The sequence below is a fragment of the Camelus bactrianus genome, chromosome 19, assembly GCF_048773025.1.
Source record: "Camelus bactrianus isolate YW-2024 breed Bactrian camel chromosome 19, ASM4877302v1, whole genome shotgun sequence".
Lineage (NCBI taxonomy): Eukaryota > Metazoa > Chordata > Mammalia > Artiodactyla > Camelidae > Camelus > Camelus bactrianus.
The window spans coordinates 9,636,584-9,656,560 of record NC_133557.1 but is presented as its reverse complement, the minus strand read 5'-3'; the positions used below and the strand labels follow the sequence as shown (position 1 = coordinate 9,656,560).

The following is a 19,977-nucleotide window of genomic DNA, read 5'->3' as shown; positions in this document are numbered from 1 at the left end:
TCCAAAGCATTCTAAATTATATTTGTACGAGGCCCTACTCTATAACCCTTACATCAGCGTAAGAGTTCTGATGCTATTAACTTATTAAAATTTTATATAAAGAGACAACCCTCTCCTTCAACATATTTCACAAAGTTAATTCACTGGCTTTTCTATAGTCGTTTGGTTTAACAATTGGGAGATCAATTTAAAGATACACAGTATTCAAGGTTTCCTTACCTTCAGAATCTCATACATGTAAAATCGAATATCATAGTCTGTTAACGTCTGGTACAATTGCTGTTAAAGACAAATGCAACATCTGAGCCATGAAACAGTACTGACAGGAAGGCAATTTCTCATCTCTCATTTGTAGTAATTTAAATCAAGACTTGGCTCATTTACCATTGTTCCAAGATCTGCTGTTCACCAGTCTCTACTTTTCCAACATAACATTCACTTTAAAGAGATACTTTGAGTCTTTAATTCTATGTGCATAAGTGAAGAATTACTTAAACTCACATTGCTGAAGCTATAATCCACTGTTGGGAACATATCAGCTTATACATGTAACATGCAATTATATACATTTGCAATTTAGTTTGCTTTTCATTTACCTCCAGATTTTCTCATAAAAGGCATTTGGGCAAATACATAGCCTCCTTAGTAGGGAATTAACCCATCATTGGCCTACACAGTTACAGGCCCTGCAGATCACCAGTGATGGTATGCAGATGGCTTGCTGCCAAATCTGTTGAGCCAATTTAACAGAACTATTCTTGTCCCAATTTGAAAGTAACTCTGAACATCTTTTATGTATCCTTTCCAGTTTCTGAAGAGTTCAGACTTAAAAAAGTACATATCATTAAATGGTTAGTGATGTCCTCTGACAACATTTTCCTTGAAGTTATCATTCTAAAAATATTCTTTTTCCCCTTCCTCTCAGCAAAAGAATTCACCCACTTACTGATACCTAATATTCTTGATACTGGACTGGTGCAAAGGCAAGACAAATACCTTTACAAGTTAAAACCCAAAGGAGTGTCCACATTCTTCTGTTGTACTGGAGTTGAGAATTGTGTCAAAGCAGAATTTACACCACCCTTCCCCACCCATCTCTTTTTAAGATCTAGAGCCCAGTTTCTGAGGAATCCTAAGGTATAAGTTTTTACATACAGAATACATTCGTTACTGAAATTTGTCATTTTACAGCAAAATACCCTAAAGCCAGATCCTGACTGAACACGAGTTGTTGTTTTCACTAAGTCTGACATTAGTGAAAACTGTCAAATGAATGATAAAGGTAATAAGTAGTAAACATATTGGTCATTAAAAAGAGCACTAAACAAAAGGGCAAAATACCAAGATGTGGAAAGTGGGCACTGCTTGTACAGGGGTATGTCTATTTTTAAACCTAGCACTGTAAGGATAAAAAGCTCTTTTTAAACAAGTTAGAAGGAAGCTCTTCTAACAGTAACATCCTTAAAGACTTTCCACGTGGTCTAAAAATCCAAAAGCTTGAAATGGTTGGTTATACATTATACCTTGAAGTCTGTGTTGTTTACGTGTTCAAAAACCAAGGCAGGAGTTCGTGACTAGGGGAAAGAAAAAGAAAACACATTAGCAAAAGCCCTGGCAGCTTTAGTGGGCACAATGTTTGTGGATGCTACGTGGTGAATTTGGCAGTCCTCGCCTCAGAAGTAGGAAACCCTCTATTGCTACAAGCCCTCCCCACTCTGATCATCACCACACTTAGGTCATTTTGGGGATGGATTTCAAACAGAAGACATGGAGCTGAAGTCTCACCAGGCTCTAGGCAGCCCGACAATGCGCCCATCGCCCATCGGCATCGGACCTGAGTTTGCAAAATGGATTAACACATTTCAGTTTCCAGTGCTATCAGTCTCTTAGCCTAGAAGAATAAGAAATAGTCTGTGGGTGGAGGTCTCTTTGAAAGAAAGACCCAAGCTAGTTAAATGGTATAACTGATTAAGCACTTTTAAAGGACTTAATGGTAGAGGGAGGAACAGAAAGAGGCCAGTTGTGCTCAGTGTCAACCACCTCAGCCCTAATGGGCCTTACTAGTGCCTTCTATACTCACCACAGGGTCTTTTACAATGTCTGCCAGTGTGATGATGTTGGGACCACCTCGCAAATTCTCCAAAATCTTTATTTCACGCTTGATTTTCTTCTTCTTTACTGGCTGAAAGAGTAAAAATGCATCATTAAAACAAATTATTTCAGGATATTTCAACAGGTAATGTAAATACATAAATGGCTTACTTATGAGCTCCTTGAAGGAAGGAAATGTGTCAGACATTTCTGAATCCCCTTCTCCTAGCCCTGTGCCAGGTACTCTGCAGGTACTTAGCAAATGTTGAATTGAAAGAAAAAGATTTCTACTCCAAAACTCAGAACTCTGCAGAATTAGCATTTAATTCCAATCATCAGTCTTAATATGTTAATTTTTTAAAACTGCACAAACTAGGAATGTAAATGGTAATACTAAGATATATCTTGAAAAATCTATTTATTACTTAGGATGAAATATGGCGCTCTTTCCATTTCTTCCTCTAAGTCTTAACAGTCTCTACAAGTCAAGTCAGGATCAACAGCAAAGATGGCCAAACTGTCTTTGTGCAGTATAACCTTCTGGGTTAAATGTGGGCCTGGGAGTCAGACTGACTAATGTGAATTCCATTTTCATCCTGCTAGCTGTGTGCCTATGAGCAAGTTATATAACCTCTGTAAACCTTTCACTATGGGTAAAATAATCAATAAGAGTTACCTTAATCAATAATTATAATTAATTATAATATGGCTGAGACATAACACATAATGTCTGTCTAGCCTTATACCAATAGAGCGTCCATATTCCTTTGTCTTCACCCATCATTTCCACATCTGTTCTGGTATAGAAATACCTTTCATTTTTCTGAGAAGAGCTTTGGTCTGAATGTACCTCCTCTACAAAATCCTCTTTCTAAATAGTCTAAAGCAGTGTTGGTCCAAAAGAAATATAATGCAAGTCACACGTGTGTTTTAAATGTTATAGTACCCACATTTAAAAAGTATAAACAAATTTTAATAATATATTTTAGTCAATAAAAATTATTCAAAATCCTATCATTTCAACATGTGAATCAATATTAAAAAATTACTAATGAGCAATTTTATATTCTTTTTTGGTACTAAGTCTTTGAAATCTGGTGTATTTTATTCTTCTAGCATATCTCAATTTGGGCCAGACACATTTCAAACACCCAATAGCCATATGTGACCCATGTATACTGCACTGGACCATGCAAGTCTTTTCCTATGGTGCTGGTCACCTCAGACTACTGACACACTGCATATACTTCTTAGAAATTGCTGTAAGTATGTATTATCTCTTCATTAACAAGATTGGAGGCTACTAAACTTTGATTATCAGCCTGTATTTTTCAATATACAGATTGTATAGACCTGCTGAATCAGAATCTTGAGAATGGAGCTGGAGATCTATTTTTAGGTATCTCCCAGGTTGATGACCCAGATCGAGGACTACCAAACAATACCGTAGACTCTTTTAACTTCATCTTAAGTCCTAAGCATATGGTACAGCAGAAAGCTAGCAGGTTTTGGAAACAGACTGTCCTCAAAACCTGGCTTTGTAGCTGTGCAGCGTTGGGAAAAGCACTTAAGTGTTTCTGAAGCTTCCACTTGCCTTGCAGGATTGTGATGTAAATACTGCAGTTAGAAAAGCCCAAAGCAAAGTAGATATTCAATAAATGGGAACTGTTTTACTACTAACAGTGAATCACACATTTAGTTCAATTCATGGCCTCGTAGCTTTGCTTCTATTGGAACTCAGTATATTGGCTGGGAAACAAGCTGATTCCCAAGCTTCTTTTTGCTTCAACTGTTGAATGTTTCTGATCTATTAAGAGTATCTAGGAGATGTCTCTACTCTCCTGGGACTAACCCATCAATCTCTCTCCTGTTTTCTACTAAGTCACTATTTCCCAACTGCTGGCCAATGACAAAAAACTACCGGTTTACAAAACTTTACAAAATCCTTGAAATCCATAAACTTACAAAAGCTAGTTTGTGATAGACCAGAAAGGTGACTTAAACCCTATTTTAATGTGATCAATGCAAATTTTGTCTTTTTAAATAGGGGGGAGAGATTTAAAAATTTAAATATAGTTTATAAATGAACTTCATCTATAATTATACCATCTAGCTACACAGTTACGGTAACATATACAGTACAGTTAGGAAAAGACTGAACTAAAAAAAACTTTCCAAACCACCCTTCACTCAAGACCATCAATGGCTCCCAATGACCTAGAAGAGATAAAAATATATTTTTTAAGACTGGAAGGAAACGCAGAGATTATCTTTTCCAGGCCATCATCAATTAAATCTCCCTTTCTAAGTTTACCTCCCATATGGTCACATGACAGCTTCCATACAAAATACTTCTCTCACTTATTTCTTCCTCTTCTCTTATCTTGTGCATTCTAGATTATGCTTCCCTTCCATGCTCCCATGCCCACCAATCCAAATCCTCCTCTCACTCAGGGCCTGAAAACAGCTCCAGGGAGCTTTGTCTAACCACCATTCTCTTCTAAACTGTAAGACTCACTATTTGTGCCTTTCATATGACTCTTAAGTGATATACAACTTCATTCTATAATATACTTTTCCACAGGAATATCATCCTACAATTGCACAGAACTTCAGTCTCCAAAGTATATTTCTATATACAATTTTGTATTTCATCCTAGTAATTCTGAGAAAGATAGGTAGAACAAGATTATCTCATTTTCACAGATGAACACTTGTCTTAGATAAATTAAAAGGACTATCATAGCTAATTACTTTTAGAGTTTGGATCATAATCCAAATCCTGATTTCCAGCCTAGTTCTCTTTCTACACTATTAGATACAAATACTTGAACTCCCTGGTTCTCAAAAAGTATGCCAAAGCACCTCAGAAAATTCACAGGCGCTCTGTGAATTTCTAATTTTTGAGGTAAACACCAATTAATACTTGCTATCTGCTAGACACTGAGTGCACTACGAGCTTGAGGTAGTTCATAGTTTCAATATTAGATTGCACTACATTCTCTCTGATGGCATATTTTTGTGAAGCTGGGTTTTCAGCAGTTGCTGTGACAAAAGGTATTGTGCAAAAATTAATGTGGAACAGGAAATGAGACTGCTGGTGTTCAATCTGATGCCAACATTTGAGAAGCTGTGCAAAGACTAACAGGTATATGTATCCCAATAATAATTAATTATGGTTATATAAGAATAAAATAAAATTACTTTTCTCTTTCATGTGTATAACTTTTAAAATGGTTAACCAAGTTGAAACATAAAAACTTTTTTTTAAAGTTAATTGGACTTAACTACTTAATATACAAAACTGTATTTCTTTTGGCTTAGGGGTACCGTGAAAGTTACTGAGGCGATATGGCTGCTATAAACTGAGAACGTCTGGGACCCTCTGCTTCTCATATCAAATATGGAGAAGTTCCTGTGGCAAGGAACCATATGCTAAGTTTCTGGTATATGACAGTACACAGCACAGTTATAACTAAATCACAATTTACATACTGGTAGCCCACTGGTCAAATCTGGAGTGTTTTAAAAAATTTTCGAGCCAACACTTAAAAACCGAAAGAGTTAGTATGCAAATATAAGTGTCTAGTTTCTCTTTATAAAACAGTATCAAGCAACACTGGACTTGCATTAATGTAAGGCAATAATCAGCTGGAGCTGGAGTACATTCCAAAGTACCCATCACTCACATACTCTAATCATGTGCACTTAAATCCAACTAGCTGCATTAATGTCATCTGCCTGCCCTCTAAAAGCTTACATTTGTGACTCCTCATCCTTACACAGTAGAGGTAATAATTTATTGAAAACAAAAGCATAACATAACTAAAAATACAGGAAATCAGTGTTAGGCAAGACCAAGGAGAGAGAAGACTGAATCTTTACTCCCTTCCTCTGCCATAACTAGCTATACCACTTGAGTCTAATCACTTGTTGCTTCAGTTTCCTGATTTGTCAAATGAAGATAACCTCTTCTATTGACTTCAGAGAAACAATAAAGGTGTTAAAGCACTCCAAGAACGCTTTCAAATGCTACTTTAAAAAAGGTATCACTATTACTTAAAAAAACAAAATAAAATAAAATAAAAAACGAACCCCCCCAAACCTTTGAAATTATAATCTTTTTCTTCTTATACTTACTTTGAGAATTTTAACAACAACTTTTTCATTATTTGTGATGTTGATGGCTTCAAATACTTCACTGTATTTACCCCGGCCTAATTTTCGAACCAGCTGGTAGTCATCTTGATTTCTGTGAACAAAGTCACAATGATTTAAAAAGTTCGTATTATCAAGCACTAATTCAATTTATAAAACTAAAACCAGTAGGAGAAAAATAAGTAAGAGGTATTTCAAATAATTCCCAAATTGATTTTTTTTTTTAATTTGGCCAGTTAAAAATGTTGTGTTCCCTATCCTACAATTAAAAAATTTAAGCCTTTAAATTATTCTTTCAAATCCCAAATGGTTTACATCTCTACTGGCATACCATACATCACTAGCTTGTATTAGGGTTTGTTATGTACATTTGTCTCCAATAACAGACAGCTTTCCCTTGGAGAATAATTTTTACATATTCCTGTCCCCCAGTGCCTGGTCCAGAGCTAGCATTTAGCAAGAAGTCAATATATGCTGTAAGAATATTTCAATTCAGCCACACTTTGGGAGCAGCTGATTTTTAATGGGCCTCTTTGCATTTAAGTGATTTTCAAATATATAGGTTTGACCTCCTACTTGCCCTCCAAGGATCTGAGGACAGTTCATGTAATGGAGTTTGGAAACCACACTATAGCTCATTAACCATAGTTAGGTGTCTCTTTCCCTACTTTTACCCATATTCCAAGGCCAGTAAGCAACATTAGAGGTGAAATGAATAAGGAAAATGTCAACATTTGCTCCCTGCCTCTGCTTACAACTTAGAGGGGTCTGCTCTAAAGAATGACAAATACAATCTTTTTAATAAGACCTACAAGTTATTTATTCCTGCTGGAGACACTGAGAATCCAATATGTAACAAATCAGCCGTTCATTTTCCTCAAGCAGCTAAAAAGAAAGTGAATGAACAGAGAAGGAGAAAGATACTCAAGACAATGGACAATACAATAACCATGGCAGGTCTAGGGAAGGAAGCTCTTAGATCTGGTCCAGTTCTCTTGTGGGAGGGCATAGAAAACAAATTCAAGCAAGCAAATAGCACCATGGCAAAAACTCAAAAGGGCTGTTTAGTGCCATTTAAGCAGAATTATGTGCAAAACACTTAATTTGAAGAGACTGGTTGAAATTTCTGTAGTAAAACTCCTAGAGTATTCCTAGAGTCCAAAGCATGTGACATAAGAGGAAAACTGTTAGGGTATCAATAATGATAACATCTATTGGCACTGTACCATGGTTCTTGATGGTATCTTTGAAGCACACTATGCCTTCTTGTGCAGAGGCAATGTACTTACTGTTAAGAACCATGGTCTGATCAGGATTAAAAAACACCCCATGACAATTTTAGGAGACTTATTTTTAACCACTTACAGGATATGAACATCACATGTGGACAGATATAAAATGTAGCATATGGGAGCTGCAGCTTTGAGTTTTCAAATTGCTTTCTTTTGCATTTGAATGTCAAAATAATTTTATCACAAAAGGTATGATCTGATCAATTAAATACATACCATGCTGGGACATCCAAATGAGACTGCACAGAGAATTAGGAGGGCAAACACAGCTGTTCAGGCAGACTGCAACTGTTCAGGATGGAATTTGGGCTGAATTCCATGTTACACATGGCTAGCCTATGATAAGGGCTAATATTTTACAGGTTTAATTTTGCTTCTTATCAGAAAGAGGACACCTTTCTGGAGAACTGTTTCATCCTTCAGTATCATCATGGGACAACATTCTCTGACCTCAAAAATATTTTATGTAAGAGTCTGGTGTTTTCAAAGTTCAAAGCCTCCCAAGTATTAATTCTGATCTAACTACAAAGCCCTTAGCTGAGCAACCTAACAGGTAACTCTTTGTTACAAGCTTTATACACAGAATACATACATTGGAGAAAAGAATTAAGAAGAGACTGAAATGATTTTTTAACTGATAAACCCACCAAAACTATTAATTTGCCAAAGCAATACCCTGTTTTACTGCAAAAGAAAACACAGATCGGGTTCAATCTTGAGGTTTATAAGTGCACAGTCAGGGAGGTTTCCTGACATAAATTACTCAACAAATCCGTAAGAGTCAGCCCTTTGGGTGAGTACAGTGAAGTAAATGGAAATAATTACCCCCATTCCACCACATGTGACTCATAATCCCAGTACTCTCGGGGTCTGTGCGTATTAACATCTGTGTAAACTCTGGCCCTGCTTGGCACGGGTCCCGACATGTCAGACAGGTTGGCGGACAAAGCTGGACTTGATGTTTGGAGACCTGGCAGTCACCGTGTTGAGAGGCAGCTGGGGTTAAGACCTTGTTTCAGACCTGTTTTCTTCAAACTGCAGAAACAAAATGCACAAAGGCCAAGGAGTTGTTTTTAAAAAGTACATGGGAAGAAAAAAAATCATCTTACAATACTGGCCTCAAATATACCTCTGTCTCTTCTCCCTGTTTATCAATGAATATATCCCAACTGTGCCAATCACATTGTTTCCTATAACATGGGGAAAAAACAAAACACCCAAGAAACATACTTAAACCTATATTGACCCTAATCTTATTCTATGAAGTAGCCTGTTACCTCCTTATCTAAAGTTTGGATGCTCTTTATAAGACAGCCTGAAAGAGAAGAAAGGCTAAACCTATCAGCATTACTACTATTTATATACATTTTACAAAAAGTATTGGCAAGAACAGCACTTTCCTTTCAGCAACTCAGGTATCGGTGCTAAAAGGCTCTAGAATGGTGGCAAAGCCAAGAGTACAAACCCTCAGTCTGACTCTAATATTTGATGAAAGCAGGAAAGGAATAATGTTCTCATTCATTAAAGTTCAATGTTGGGGGGCTGGGTATAGCCTAGCAGTAGAGTGCATGTTTAGCATGCACGAGGTCCTGAGTTTAATCCCCATTACTTCCATTAAAAAAACAAAGGTCCAATGCCATTTTATTATTTGGGGAACCTTACATAATAATCGGTAGACTCATGAGCACCATTTGAAAGATACACTTGATTTCGCTAAAAAAAAAAAAAAGCCAGTAATTTCTTCCTGACATTTAATAGAGGCTGGTAGAAGACAGCAATATAAATTGACTGAAATAAAGCAAAATTTGATACCAAGGAAAGGCTGGTAAAATTTTAGAAATATGCTTTCTACCAAATCAGTAAACTAAGTTTCCCTTATTATGTCTTCCCCAACCATTCCAACCTATTCATCTGTTCTCTGAGGTTCCTATAGCATTTGTTGGTTCTCTTTACTCTCCTTTTAATTAAAAATGCATTGAGGGAACACCCTTCTGTTTGTTAGGCATCCATGCTGCCCAAAGCATAAACATTGAATAAAGTCAATTAGATTTTTAAAAATGTATTAAGTCTCCAGATGTCATAACCTGAGGAAGACACATCACTTACACATTTTCTGGCCAAGACTGTGGAACCTCAATCTAATGACAAGGAAAAGACAAACAGAAAATAAGGATGCTTCTATTAAAAAAAGGGTGGGGATGGGGAGTAATACACTGCTCTTCAAAAATGTCAATATTATAAAAGCTAAGGGAAGGCTTATGAGACATGACAACTAAGTACAATGTCCCACCCTAGACTGTATTCTGTACTAGAAGGGGGGAAAACACTATAAAGAACAATACTATCAGATCAAATGACAAAACTGGAATTCAGATAGTAGATTAGGTGTATGCAAGAGTACACTCACACATGATAAAGCAAATGGGGTAAAATATTACAACAGGTAAATCTGGGTAAAGGGGGATACAGTTGTTCTTTGTACTATTTTTATTTGTGATGAAACATGTATTTTTAAAAATTATAAAATATACGTAAAACTTACCAATTTAACCATGTTTAAGTGTACAGTTCAGTGGTACTGAAAGTACACTGACATGGTTGTACAACCATCACACCCTCTATCTCTAGAGGTTTTTCATCATCTCAAACTGGAACTCTTGAGTCATTAAATACCAATTCCTTCCTCCCAGCTCCTTATAACCACTGTGCTATTTTTTGTCTGAGTTTGTCTACTCTAGGTACTGCACATAAGTGGAACTGAAGACTATCTGTCATATTACATTTGGTTCATTTCATTTAGCATGTCTTCATGTGCCAGAATTTCCTTCTTCCTAAAGGCTAAATATTTCCACTGCGTGTATATACCACATTTTGTCTACCTATCAATACACACTTGAGTTGTTTCCACCTTCAGGCTTTTGTGAATAATGCTGCTATGAACATTAGTGTACAAATATCTTTGGAGTTTCTGCTTTCAATTCTTTTGGGTATACATCCAGGAGTGAAATTGTGGATTGTATGTTAATTCTGTGTTTAAGTTTTTGAGAAACCAACACACACTTTTCCACAGTGACTGCATCATTTTCTATTTCCATCAGCTATGCAGCAAGGTTCCAACTTCTCCACGTCCTCCCCAGCATTTATATGTTTTTTTAAATAGCAGCCTTCTTAATGGTTATAAAGTGGTATCTCACTGTGGTTTTGATTTGTATTTCCCTAATGATTAGTGATGCTGAGCATTTTTTTGTGTTTTTCAGTCATTTATATGTCTTCTTTGGAGAGATGACTATTTCAGTCCTTTGTCTATTTTTTAATTGTGGGTTTTTTTGGTTATTCAGTTGTAGAAGTTCCTTATATATTCCGGATATTAGTATTTTACCAGATATATTATTTGCAAATATTTTTCTCCCCTTCTGTGGGTTGCCTTTTTATTCTGTTGATGGTGTCCTTTGATGCACAAAATTATTTAATCTTGATGAAGCCCAATTTTTCTATTTTGTCTTATCTTGCTTTTGGTGTCATATCTGTACTATTTTTGTCTCATATAAATATGAAGTTACTTCCAAATAAAAAGTTAAAAAATGGGTATAAGAAAGTGAGGCTCAAGACGAGGAAAATTTACCTACAATCACATAGCTACTAAGAGCAGAATAATGACCAGAAACCAAATTTCTGATTCTTCTGACAGTAATCTTTCTTTTCCATGTAATCATAAACTAGTTAGATAACAATAGTTAACATCTACAAGCGTTTAATCCTTACCACACAAGGAAATGGTAAGGAAGTTACCATTATCCCCATTTTACAGATGAGGAAACTCAAGAAAGGTTAAGTAACTTGCCAAAGGACATAGCTAGAAGGAGCTGACATTCAACCAGACTATAAAAATAGAGACAACTATATTTACCTTAAGGTTTGTGGTGAAGATTCAATGAGTTAGTAAGTATAAAGTGTTTAGAACTGTGCCTATTTGAGAGCTCTGAGAGACCCATTTACAAGAATCTGCATGTTCTTTCCAATGCTGCATTGAAGTTGGAGCTTAGCTACCATACCGAAAGATAAGCCAGAAGTGATGTCTCCTTATGTCCATGGTTCCAGTGGCTTAAAGCTTTCAGAGAAAGAGTAAGAGACTGGGATGAGGGTTAATGCTATACTCCAGAATTGTGACAGACAGTGACACTCAATCCTCACACAATACATGAGATCAAAAGATCCATGTGTCTACTTAGAATTCTCCCTTTCATAAAACCCCTGCAACCTGCCTCTGTTCAACTCTGGGGTCTCATACATATACAATTTAGATGGCCAGAAAACAACAAAATTATTCAAATACTTAATAAAAAGTGAATCAAGACTCTTTCAAATTATTTCCAAATATTTATCTTTGGTTTTATAAAAACAACATAGGTGATAAAAACCTAATTTATCTTTACCTAATATCGATTAATTATTTAAAAATACACACACCCCAAACAAGCAAAAAAAACAGACACTTTTACTGTAACTTTTCTTCTTTCCAAAGATGTAAGGTCATTTGTATTGTAGGACTTTTTTGGTGACTATTATCCCTGCACTGACAACAGCAAAAGACATTAAGGAGATGCATAAAGGCACATGTGCACAAACAGCCAAAAGAGTATATACGACAGCATTAAACCAGTAGAAATACTGTCCCCAGAAATTTATGACTTTTAATGACAATAAACTTTTAAATTCTTCCCTTCTTCTCTGAAACAGTATCTTTCTCTTCAGTCTCTATATTCCTTTATATGTATTTTATTCTTTGTTGATATTCTATAAGATACCATTTAACTGTGGATCTCAAAGCCCTTCCCCTAGAGCTCAATAAGTTTGTAAAATCAGCACAAATTTAACAACTGGGATTAAATGCAACAAGCTATGAATATGAAATAAGAAAGTGCCCAGCCTTTAAGGGCCAACTCATGGGTGGACATGTCATTACAAAATGAGACCTCATTTCTCCCTGGAAATCATCTGACTCATATGGAAAATATTCCCCAACTCCCATTTACTAGCTCATGTATCTATCATACTCTTATCACCCAGCCTTCCTCTGCTCTCTTAAGGCCTTGGCATTCTCTAAGAGCAGAGCAAGACTATTCACTAATGAAACTCTTGAGATTCTCAAGTACTTGTTTGATTGACCTTTGCAGCTTTGTGCCTCATCAGCTGGGACCTAATTTATGAACTGGTGAACTTGAGTCTCCACTGGGAGGACAACTAGCTGTTTTGCAGTACCCCAAAGAGGTGCTTTACTTTACTGTCATGCACACCAAATAGTCTGCTTACAGTAAGAGAGTAATTCACACGAATTCCAAATGGTTGACCTTCATTAATTATGTGGAGAGAAGAAAATAGGGGGTTCTTGAACTACAGCTAAGCAATTTCAGATAAATTAAATGGTGCAAGGACAGATGAAGGAGGGTGACAGGACAGGGTAAAAAGAAGATGTGAAAAAAAAGATAAACATTTATTTTATTCAGAAATAGTATTTTACCTGTACCGCTGTAAATGTGTATGCATATTCACATGAAACCAAACAGGAAGGAAACAAAAGGACAGCCTAATTTTCCCAGTTATAGATTTGGTTCTTTCAGAAATTCCTTCCTTCGGTCACCCCTTAAATATATGAGCATCTACTATGAAAAAGTACTATGATAGGCCTTGGGGATATAAAAACGAGCAAGGCAGAACACGGATGAGACGAATATGCTTTTAAGATTTTATCTGCAGATTAAGGATAATGAAAACTCACTGAAGAGTTTTAAACAGGAAAATGACCCATATATACATTTTAAATAAATAAAATTTATTTTAAATAAATTTATTCTGGTAGGTGCGGGACAGGCAGAAAGAACAGATTCAGGGAAACAGAAAGCTATCAACAGTAGTGTATGTGAGAAATTGTGAAGATCTGGCCTATGGCGGTAGCAATGGAGAACTAATGAGTGAACTAATCTGACAGGCAAAATTTATGGTATAAAATCAATAGCTCTGGATGGAATGGATAATGGGGTAAAAAGTGGAAGTGACTTTCAGATTTCTGGCTAGGGAGACTGTCAATGCCGTTCATGGAGACAGAAAACATTCTGGAAGAGAACTCACAAGTCAGGTGTTGAATATAAGGTTAAAACGGCTCTTTGACGTACTAGACACTGAATAGGCAATTGGATATGAGAAGCATGAGCCAAAAGAGCTTTTCAGTTTTAAATAATCTACCCACCTCTCCCCAAATTCTATGTGGCAGGTATTTCATTCCCTAATCTACACATAAGAAAACAGTAAATTCAGAAGCTTTATCAAGAATATCTGGTAAAGATGGAGCTACGATTCAAAGCCAAGCTGGCTGGCTTTCAAGGTACAAGTCTTCTCATTTCTATAAAACTTATCACTTTCTACCTCATATACAGTGGACTTCAAACCTTAAATTTCCTTATTAGACCCTTAGCTTTTGAAGTCAAGATCCATTATCTGATTTATCTTTTCACTTTACAGTACCCAGCTCAAGGTTTTGTGTTTTGCAAGATGTTCAGTAAATATTATTCATCGATCAAATCAATGTTATGAAAACGAAGTTGCCTCCAAAAGGCAGGGTGCCCCCAAACACTTCAGGTTGGGGGAAGGGTATAGCTCAAGTGGTAGAGCACATGCTCAGCATGCAAGAGGTCCTGGGTTCAATCCCCAGTACCTCCTCCAAGCAGAAATCAATGAATAAATCTAATTATCTCCCCGTCATAAAACATACAATACAAGCAAAACACTTCAGGTCATCTGGTACATAGCTAGGAAAATTGAAAGACCAACTGAAGGGTTCCTGAGTAGTTTCCCCTTCACTCTCTTTCAACTCGCCCCCACAATATTATATAGCTTCTTCTATTAAATAACAGGGCCACAGTTAAGATTTGTCCTTTCCCCCCAAAACAATTAAAATTAAGAGAATACTGGAGAAACTTTAGCTAAGCAATTTTTACAACAGCTTATCTGAAACTTGGGAAAAGTGCTTGAGTCCTGGATATCCTGAAGGTCAATTCTCCTATCCATCATTCATAATACAAGTATATCTTAAGAAAACTTACAGAAAATGACTTACAGAAAAAGGATTACCTTTCCTAATAATTTTCATTTTAAATGAACTAATTAGTCCTTACTGTCCCCATGTAGCGCATAAAAGGAGATGTAACTTCAGTGGCTAGCAATTTCAGATCACTAAGTCTATCTGAAAAGCCCTCAGACTGACTATGAATAAAGACATGGCTAGGGCTTGTTCAATGCTTAGCATAACAGAAGCCAACTAATCAACTATGAAAAATTATCTTCTCAACAAAATTTTTCCTACTAAAGTCAGATCACACAACCAAAGCCAATTACATGGCTCTGTGTGACCCATCCTTTAATAAAATGCAAGGAAACAAAAACTTCATTAAATCATCAGGCTAAAATACGTGCTGTCAAAATCAAATTTTTTGACATGAATGTAACAGAACTAATTAATTTCAATAAAAACTCCTCTTGCCCTCTTCAGCCGGTTTCTCCCTCTAATCTCTTCTACTCCGTATGATTTCTGTTTTTCAATCTGGCAACTAAAAAGAAAATCAGAGGCTTAGTAAATGGTCCAATATCAGAAACTGCACAAGTCTAACCATCATTTGTACTAATGAATTTTTATAGATCAACTCTCCAGTATTAGAACTGGAAAAGATTATTCTGGAACTTAAAAAAGTTAAGTTTATTTTCAAGCTGTGATAGTTTTTTAACCCTAATGTTTATTAGGTCTTTCAACCGTAAAGTTTATTAAGGCCTTGATCTTTAAAAAAAAAAAAAAAAGAAAGAAAAGAAAAGAAAAGAAATCCCCCTACCATCCCTAGATCAACCACAGTAAATAAACAAGATCTCATATTCATCCAGAAAGGACAAAGAGTTCTACAGTAAAAAATGAGGAATGTGCTTATACTGCATTGAGTACATGATTTAGGACCACTTGTTTAGAGGAAAAGCAGTTGTATGAGGAAAAAAAACCTCTGAAGTACTGCTGCAGAGAATTAACTCTTCTTAGCAATCAGGCAGCATAAACTGGTAAGAGAGATGCAGAATTTGTGGAACAAACTCAAGGAGAGTATAACTATGTATGTTTTTGCCTAGTCGTAGAAGCAAAGACAAACATTCAGTCATACAAACTTGCCCTTTCTCTTTTTAAAGTGGCACTGCTTAAAAGGCCAAATGAACACAAAAAAAGCATAAGTAGTTAATACTATCTGAATTACTTGTTTTAACTGTCCACAGTTGCCCTTAATTTCCAATTATCTCCTCCTTTCAAATCAAGAGCACAATGTTCATTCATTAAGCATTTATTGAATACTTATTATGTACCAGGAAATCTGTGCTTGATTGCCAGGAAAGGATCCTTTCTCTAGACCCTGGAGAATAAAGAAAGTAACTCTGCCCTCCAACAATAACAACCAAAAAATCAGACCATTAAAATCTCAAGTGATCAGTGCTTGAAAGAATTGAGTCAGGGTGCTCTGCAGGCATTGAAGGGAATTTAAGTCACCAACCAACCTATTATTCATTCAACAAATACTTATGGAGTACCTCAATGTTTGGGGAAAGGCAGTCAGTGAAGAAATAACATCTAAGCTCAGTTTTAAAGGATGCATAGGAATTATTCAGATGAAAAACACTAAAACAAGAAACTATAGAGCACAATACTTAAAGCAGTTAGGAATTTTAAAGACCTATAATTTTGTACCCCAAAATGACCAAAGGCTAGCACACCTTGTTATCCTCTGTAAGAAGCAAATCAGAGCAGCAACCTCTATATCTGATTTGGAAAACACTAGTGTACTCTACTTGACTGTTAGTGTGTGTGCCCTTCCCCCAAACAATTATTAATTCACAATCATTGCAATTTAGATCTCATTCTCTTCCTTTCTCCACTCCTCAAACAAATTAGTTTCTACTGCTGAGGTGCAAAGCAAAATACCTAGAAAGGATAAGCAGCTATTGAGTGTAGACAATTCCTGAAAGTGTGAGTGCTTTTCAGATTTCAAAGTAAGAAATCAGGACTTTCCAGGTAATTTTCCTGTTTTCAGTAATGGCAGGCTAGGTTATTTATATTCAGGTCAACTCTCCCACTGAGAATCAAAGAGAAAATTAAACACAGACACACACACACTCCCCTCTCCCCCATCTCTCTCTCATATTCTTAAACAAGACAGACAAGTACACAGTCAAAAGTGAAAAGAAAATGAGAACCCAGAGAAGATAAGCAAGCAAGGAAGCCCAAACAGTCTTTGTTGATTACTGAAAATTAGAATTTTGTTTCTGACAGAAACTAAAGTCTGGGGTTCTCACAAGGTGAGGAGAGAGGGGGGAGGGAGGGAGGACGGAAGGGCAAAGAGACCTTCTCCATAATAAGCTGAGACTTCAGAGAGCTAAAACCTTATGGAAGGAGTGAATGGGAGAGTGGAAGATTCACGGAAGAATTATAGCCCTACAGAGGGAATATTTGATCTGAAGCTTGTTTTAAGGTGGTCCCTGGATCAGTGATGTCCATAGACACCTGACATGAGCAAGCGCTCTGCAGAGAAAAATACCTTGCTATGGGCCTCAAATGATTCCTACAAATAATTTTGTTGTATTAATACAACATCCAGCTTGTAATAAAAGACAACTAGGTGTTGAAGGAAATGACTCCAAGAATAAGAACTGGAAGAAAAAGAACAGACAACAGAAAAAATCCAGAGACTTCTGATCTTAGACTCGAACTATGAAACAACTATGTTGACTATACTTATAGAAATGAGAGAAGCTTCAAAATATCTGCAGGGAACAGGGTACTTTAAAAAGTAATAGCACACTTGAACAAACCGATCACTAGAAATGAAATAGAATTAGCAACAAAAAACCTCCCTACAAATAAAAGTCCAGGACTGGACGGCTTCACCAGGGAATTCTACCAAACATACAAAGAAGAACTCATACCAGTCCTTCTCAAACTATTCCAGAAGACTGAAAAGGAGGGAATACTCCCAAACTCATTCTATGAAGCCACCATCACCCTGATACCAAAACCAGGCAAAGACACTACCAAAAAAGAGACCACTATCACTGATGAACACAGATGCAAAAATCCTTACCAAAATATTAGCAAATAGAATCCAACAGCACATAAAAATCCTGATCAAGTGGGTCCATCCCAGGGACACAAGGGTGGTTCAACATACGCAAATCAATGTAATACATCACATCAACAAGAGAAAGGACAAAAATCACATGATCATCTCAACAGATGCAGAAAAAGCATTTGATAAAATTCTACACCCATTTATGATAAAAACTCTCACCGAAGTGGGTGTAGAGGGAACGTATCTCAACATAATAAAAGCTATATATGACAAATCTACAGCCAGCATAGTACTCAACGGTGAAAAACTCAAAAGCTTCCCACTAAAATCTGGGACAATGCTGCCCACTATCACCACTCCTATTCAACATAGTCTTGGAAGTCCTAGCCACAGCAATCAGGCAAGAGAGAGAAATCAAAGGGATTCAAATTGGAAAAAAAGAGGTAAGAGTGTCACTATATGCTGATGACATGTTACTATATATAGAAAACCCTAAAAGGTCCACACAAAAACTACTAAAGCTGATGGAAGAATTCAGCAAGGTAGCAGGTTACATGATTAACGTTCAAAAATCAGTTGCATTTCTTTACACTAATGATGAATCAACAGAAAAAGAAAGTAAAGAAACAATCCCCTTTAAAATAGCACCCAAAGTAATAAAATACTTAGGAGTAAATCTAAGCAAGGAGGTGAAAGAATTATACACAGAAAACTATAAACCATTGATGAAGGAAATTAAAGAAGATTTTTAAAAAATGGAAAGATATCCCATGCTCCTGGATTGGAAGAGTCAATGTTGTTAAAATGGTCACACTGCCCAAGGCAATCTACAGGTTTAATGCAATCCCTATCAAATTGCCCAGGACATATTTCACAGAACTAGAACAAATCATAATAAAATTTATATGGAACCACAAAAGACCTAGAATTGCCAAAGCATTACTGAAGAAAAAGAAAGAGGCTGGAGGAATAACTCTCCCAGACTTCAGACAATACTATAGAGCTACAGTCATCAAGACAGCATGGTATTGGTACAAAAACAGACATATAGACCAATGGAACAGAATAGAGAGCCCAGAAATGAACCCACAAACTTTTGGGCAACTAATCTTCGACAAAGGAGGCAAGAATATACAATGGAATAAAGACAGTCTCTTCAGCCAATGGTGTTGGGAAAACTGGACAGCAGCATGTAAATCAATGAAGCTAGAACACTCCCTTACCCCATATACAAAAATCAACTCAAAATGGATCAAAGACTTAAATATTAGACAAGATACAATAAACCTCCTAGAAGAAAATATAGGCAAAACATTACCTGACATACATCTCAAAAATGTTCTCCTAAGACAGTCTACCCAAGCAATAGAAATAAAAGCAAGAATAAGCAAATGGGACCTAATTAAACTTACAAGCTTCTGCACAGCAAAGGAAACCATAAATAAAACAAAACAACCTACAGAATGGGAAAAAATTTTTGCAAATGAAACCAACAAAGGCTTGATATCCACAATATATAAGCAGCTCATACAACTTAATAAGAAAAAAACAAACAACCCAATCCAAAAATGGGCAAAAGACCTAAACAAGCAATTCTCCAAGGAAGACATACAAATGATCAATAGACACATGAAAAAATGCTCAATATCACTAATTATCAGAGGAATGCAAATCAAAACTACAATGAGGTATCATCTCACACCAGTCAGAATGGCCATCATTCAAAAGTCCACAAATGACAAATACTGGAAAGGCTGTGGAGAAAAGGGAACTCTCCTACACTGCTGGTGGGAATGCAGTTTGGTGCAGCCACTGTGGAAAACAGTATGGAGATTCCTCAAAAGACTAGGAATAGACTTACCATATGACCCAGGAATCCCGCTCCTGGGCATATATCCAGAAGGAACCCTACTTCAAAATGACACCTGCACCTCAATGTTCATAGCAGCACTATTTACAATAGCCAAGACATGGAAACAGCCTAAATGTCCATCAGCAGATGACTGGATAAAGATGTGGTATATTTATACAATGGAATACTATTCAGCCATAAAAGCCGACAACGTAACACCATTTGCAGCAACATGGATGTTCCTGGAGAATGTCATTCTAAGTGAAGTAGGCCAGAAAGAGAAAGAAAAATACCATATGAGATCACTCATACGTGGAATCTAAAAATAAATAAATAAATAAATAAATACATACATACATACATACATACATACAAAACAGAAACAGACTCATAGACATAGAATAGAAACTTGTGGTTGCCAAGGGGGTGGGGGGTGGGA

General features: G+C 36.4%; 1 protein-coding gene across 1 annotated transcript in view; it reads right to left on the bottom strand.

The window, feature by feature from the left end:
* The window catches only part of CSNK2A1 (casein kinase 2 alpha 1), a 49,390-nt gene that overhangs the window by 12,134 nt on the left and 17,279 nt on the right, over window positions 1-19,977 (bottom strand). Inside the window, 5 exon segments of the mRNA XM_074347078.1 lie at window positions 220-279; window positions 1,524-1,574; window positions 2,081-2,182; window positions 6,232-6,343; window positions 8,367-8,576. Of these exon segments, the coding sequence (XP_074203179.1) occupies window positions 220-279; window positions 1,524-1,574; window positions 2,081-2,182; window positions 6,232-6,343; window positions 8,367-8,467 (426 nt within the window). The 5' untranslated portion in view covers window positions 8,468-8,576.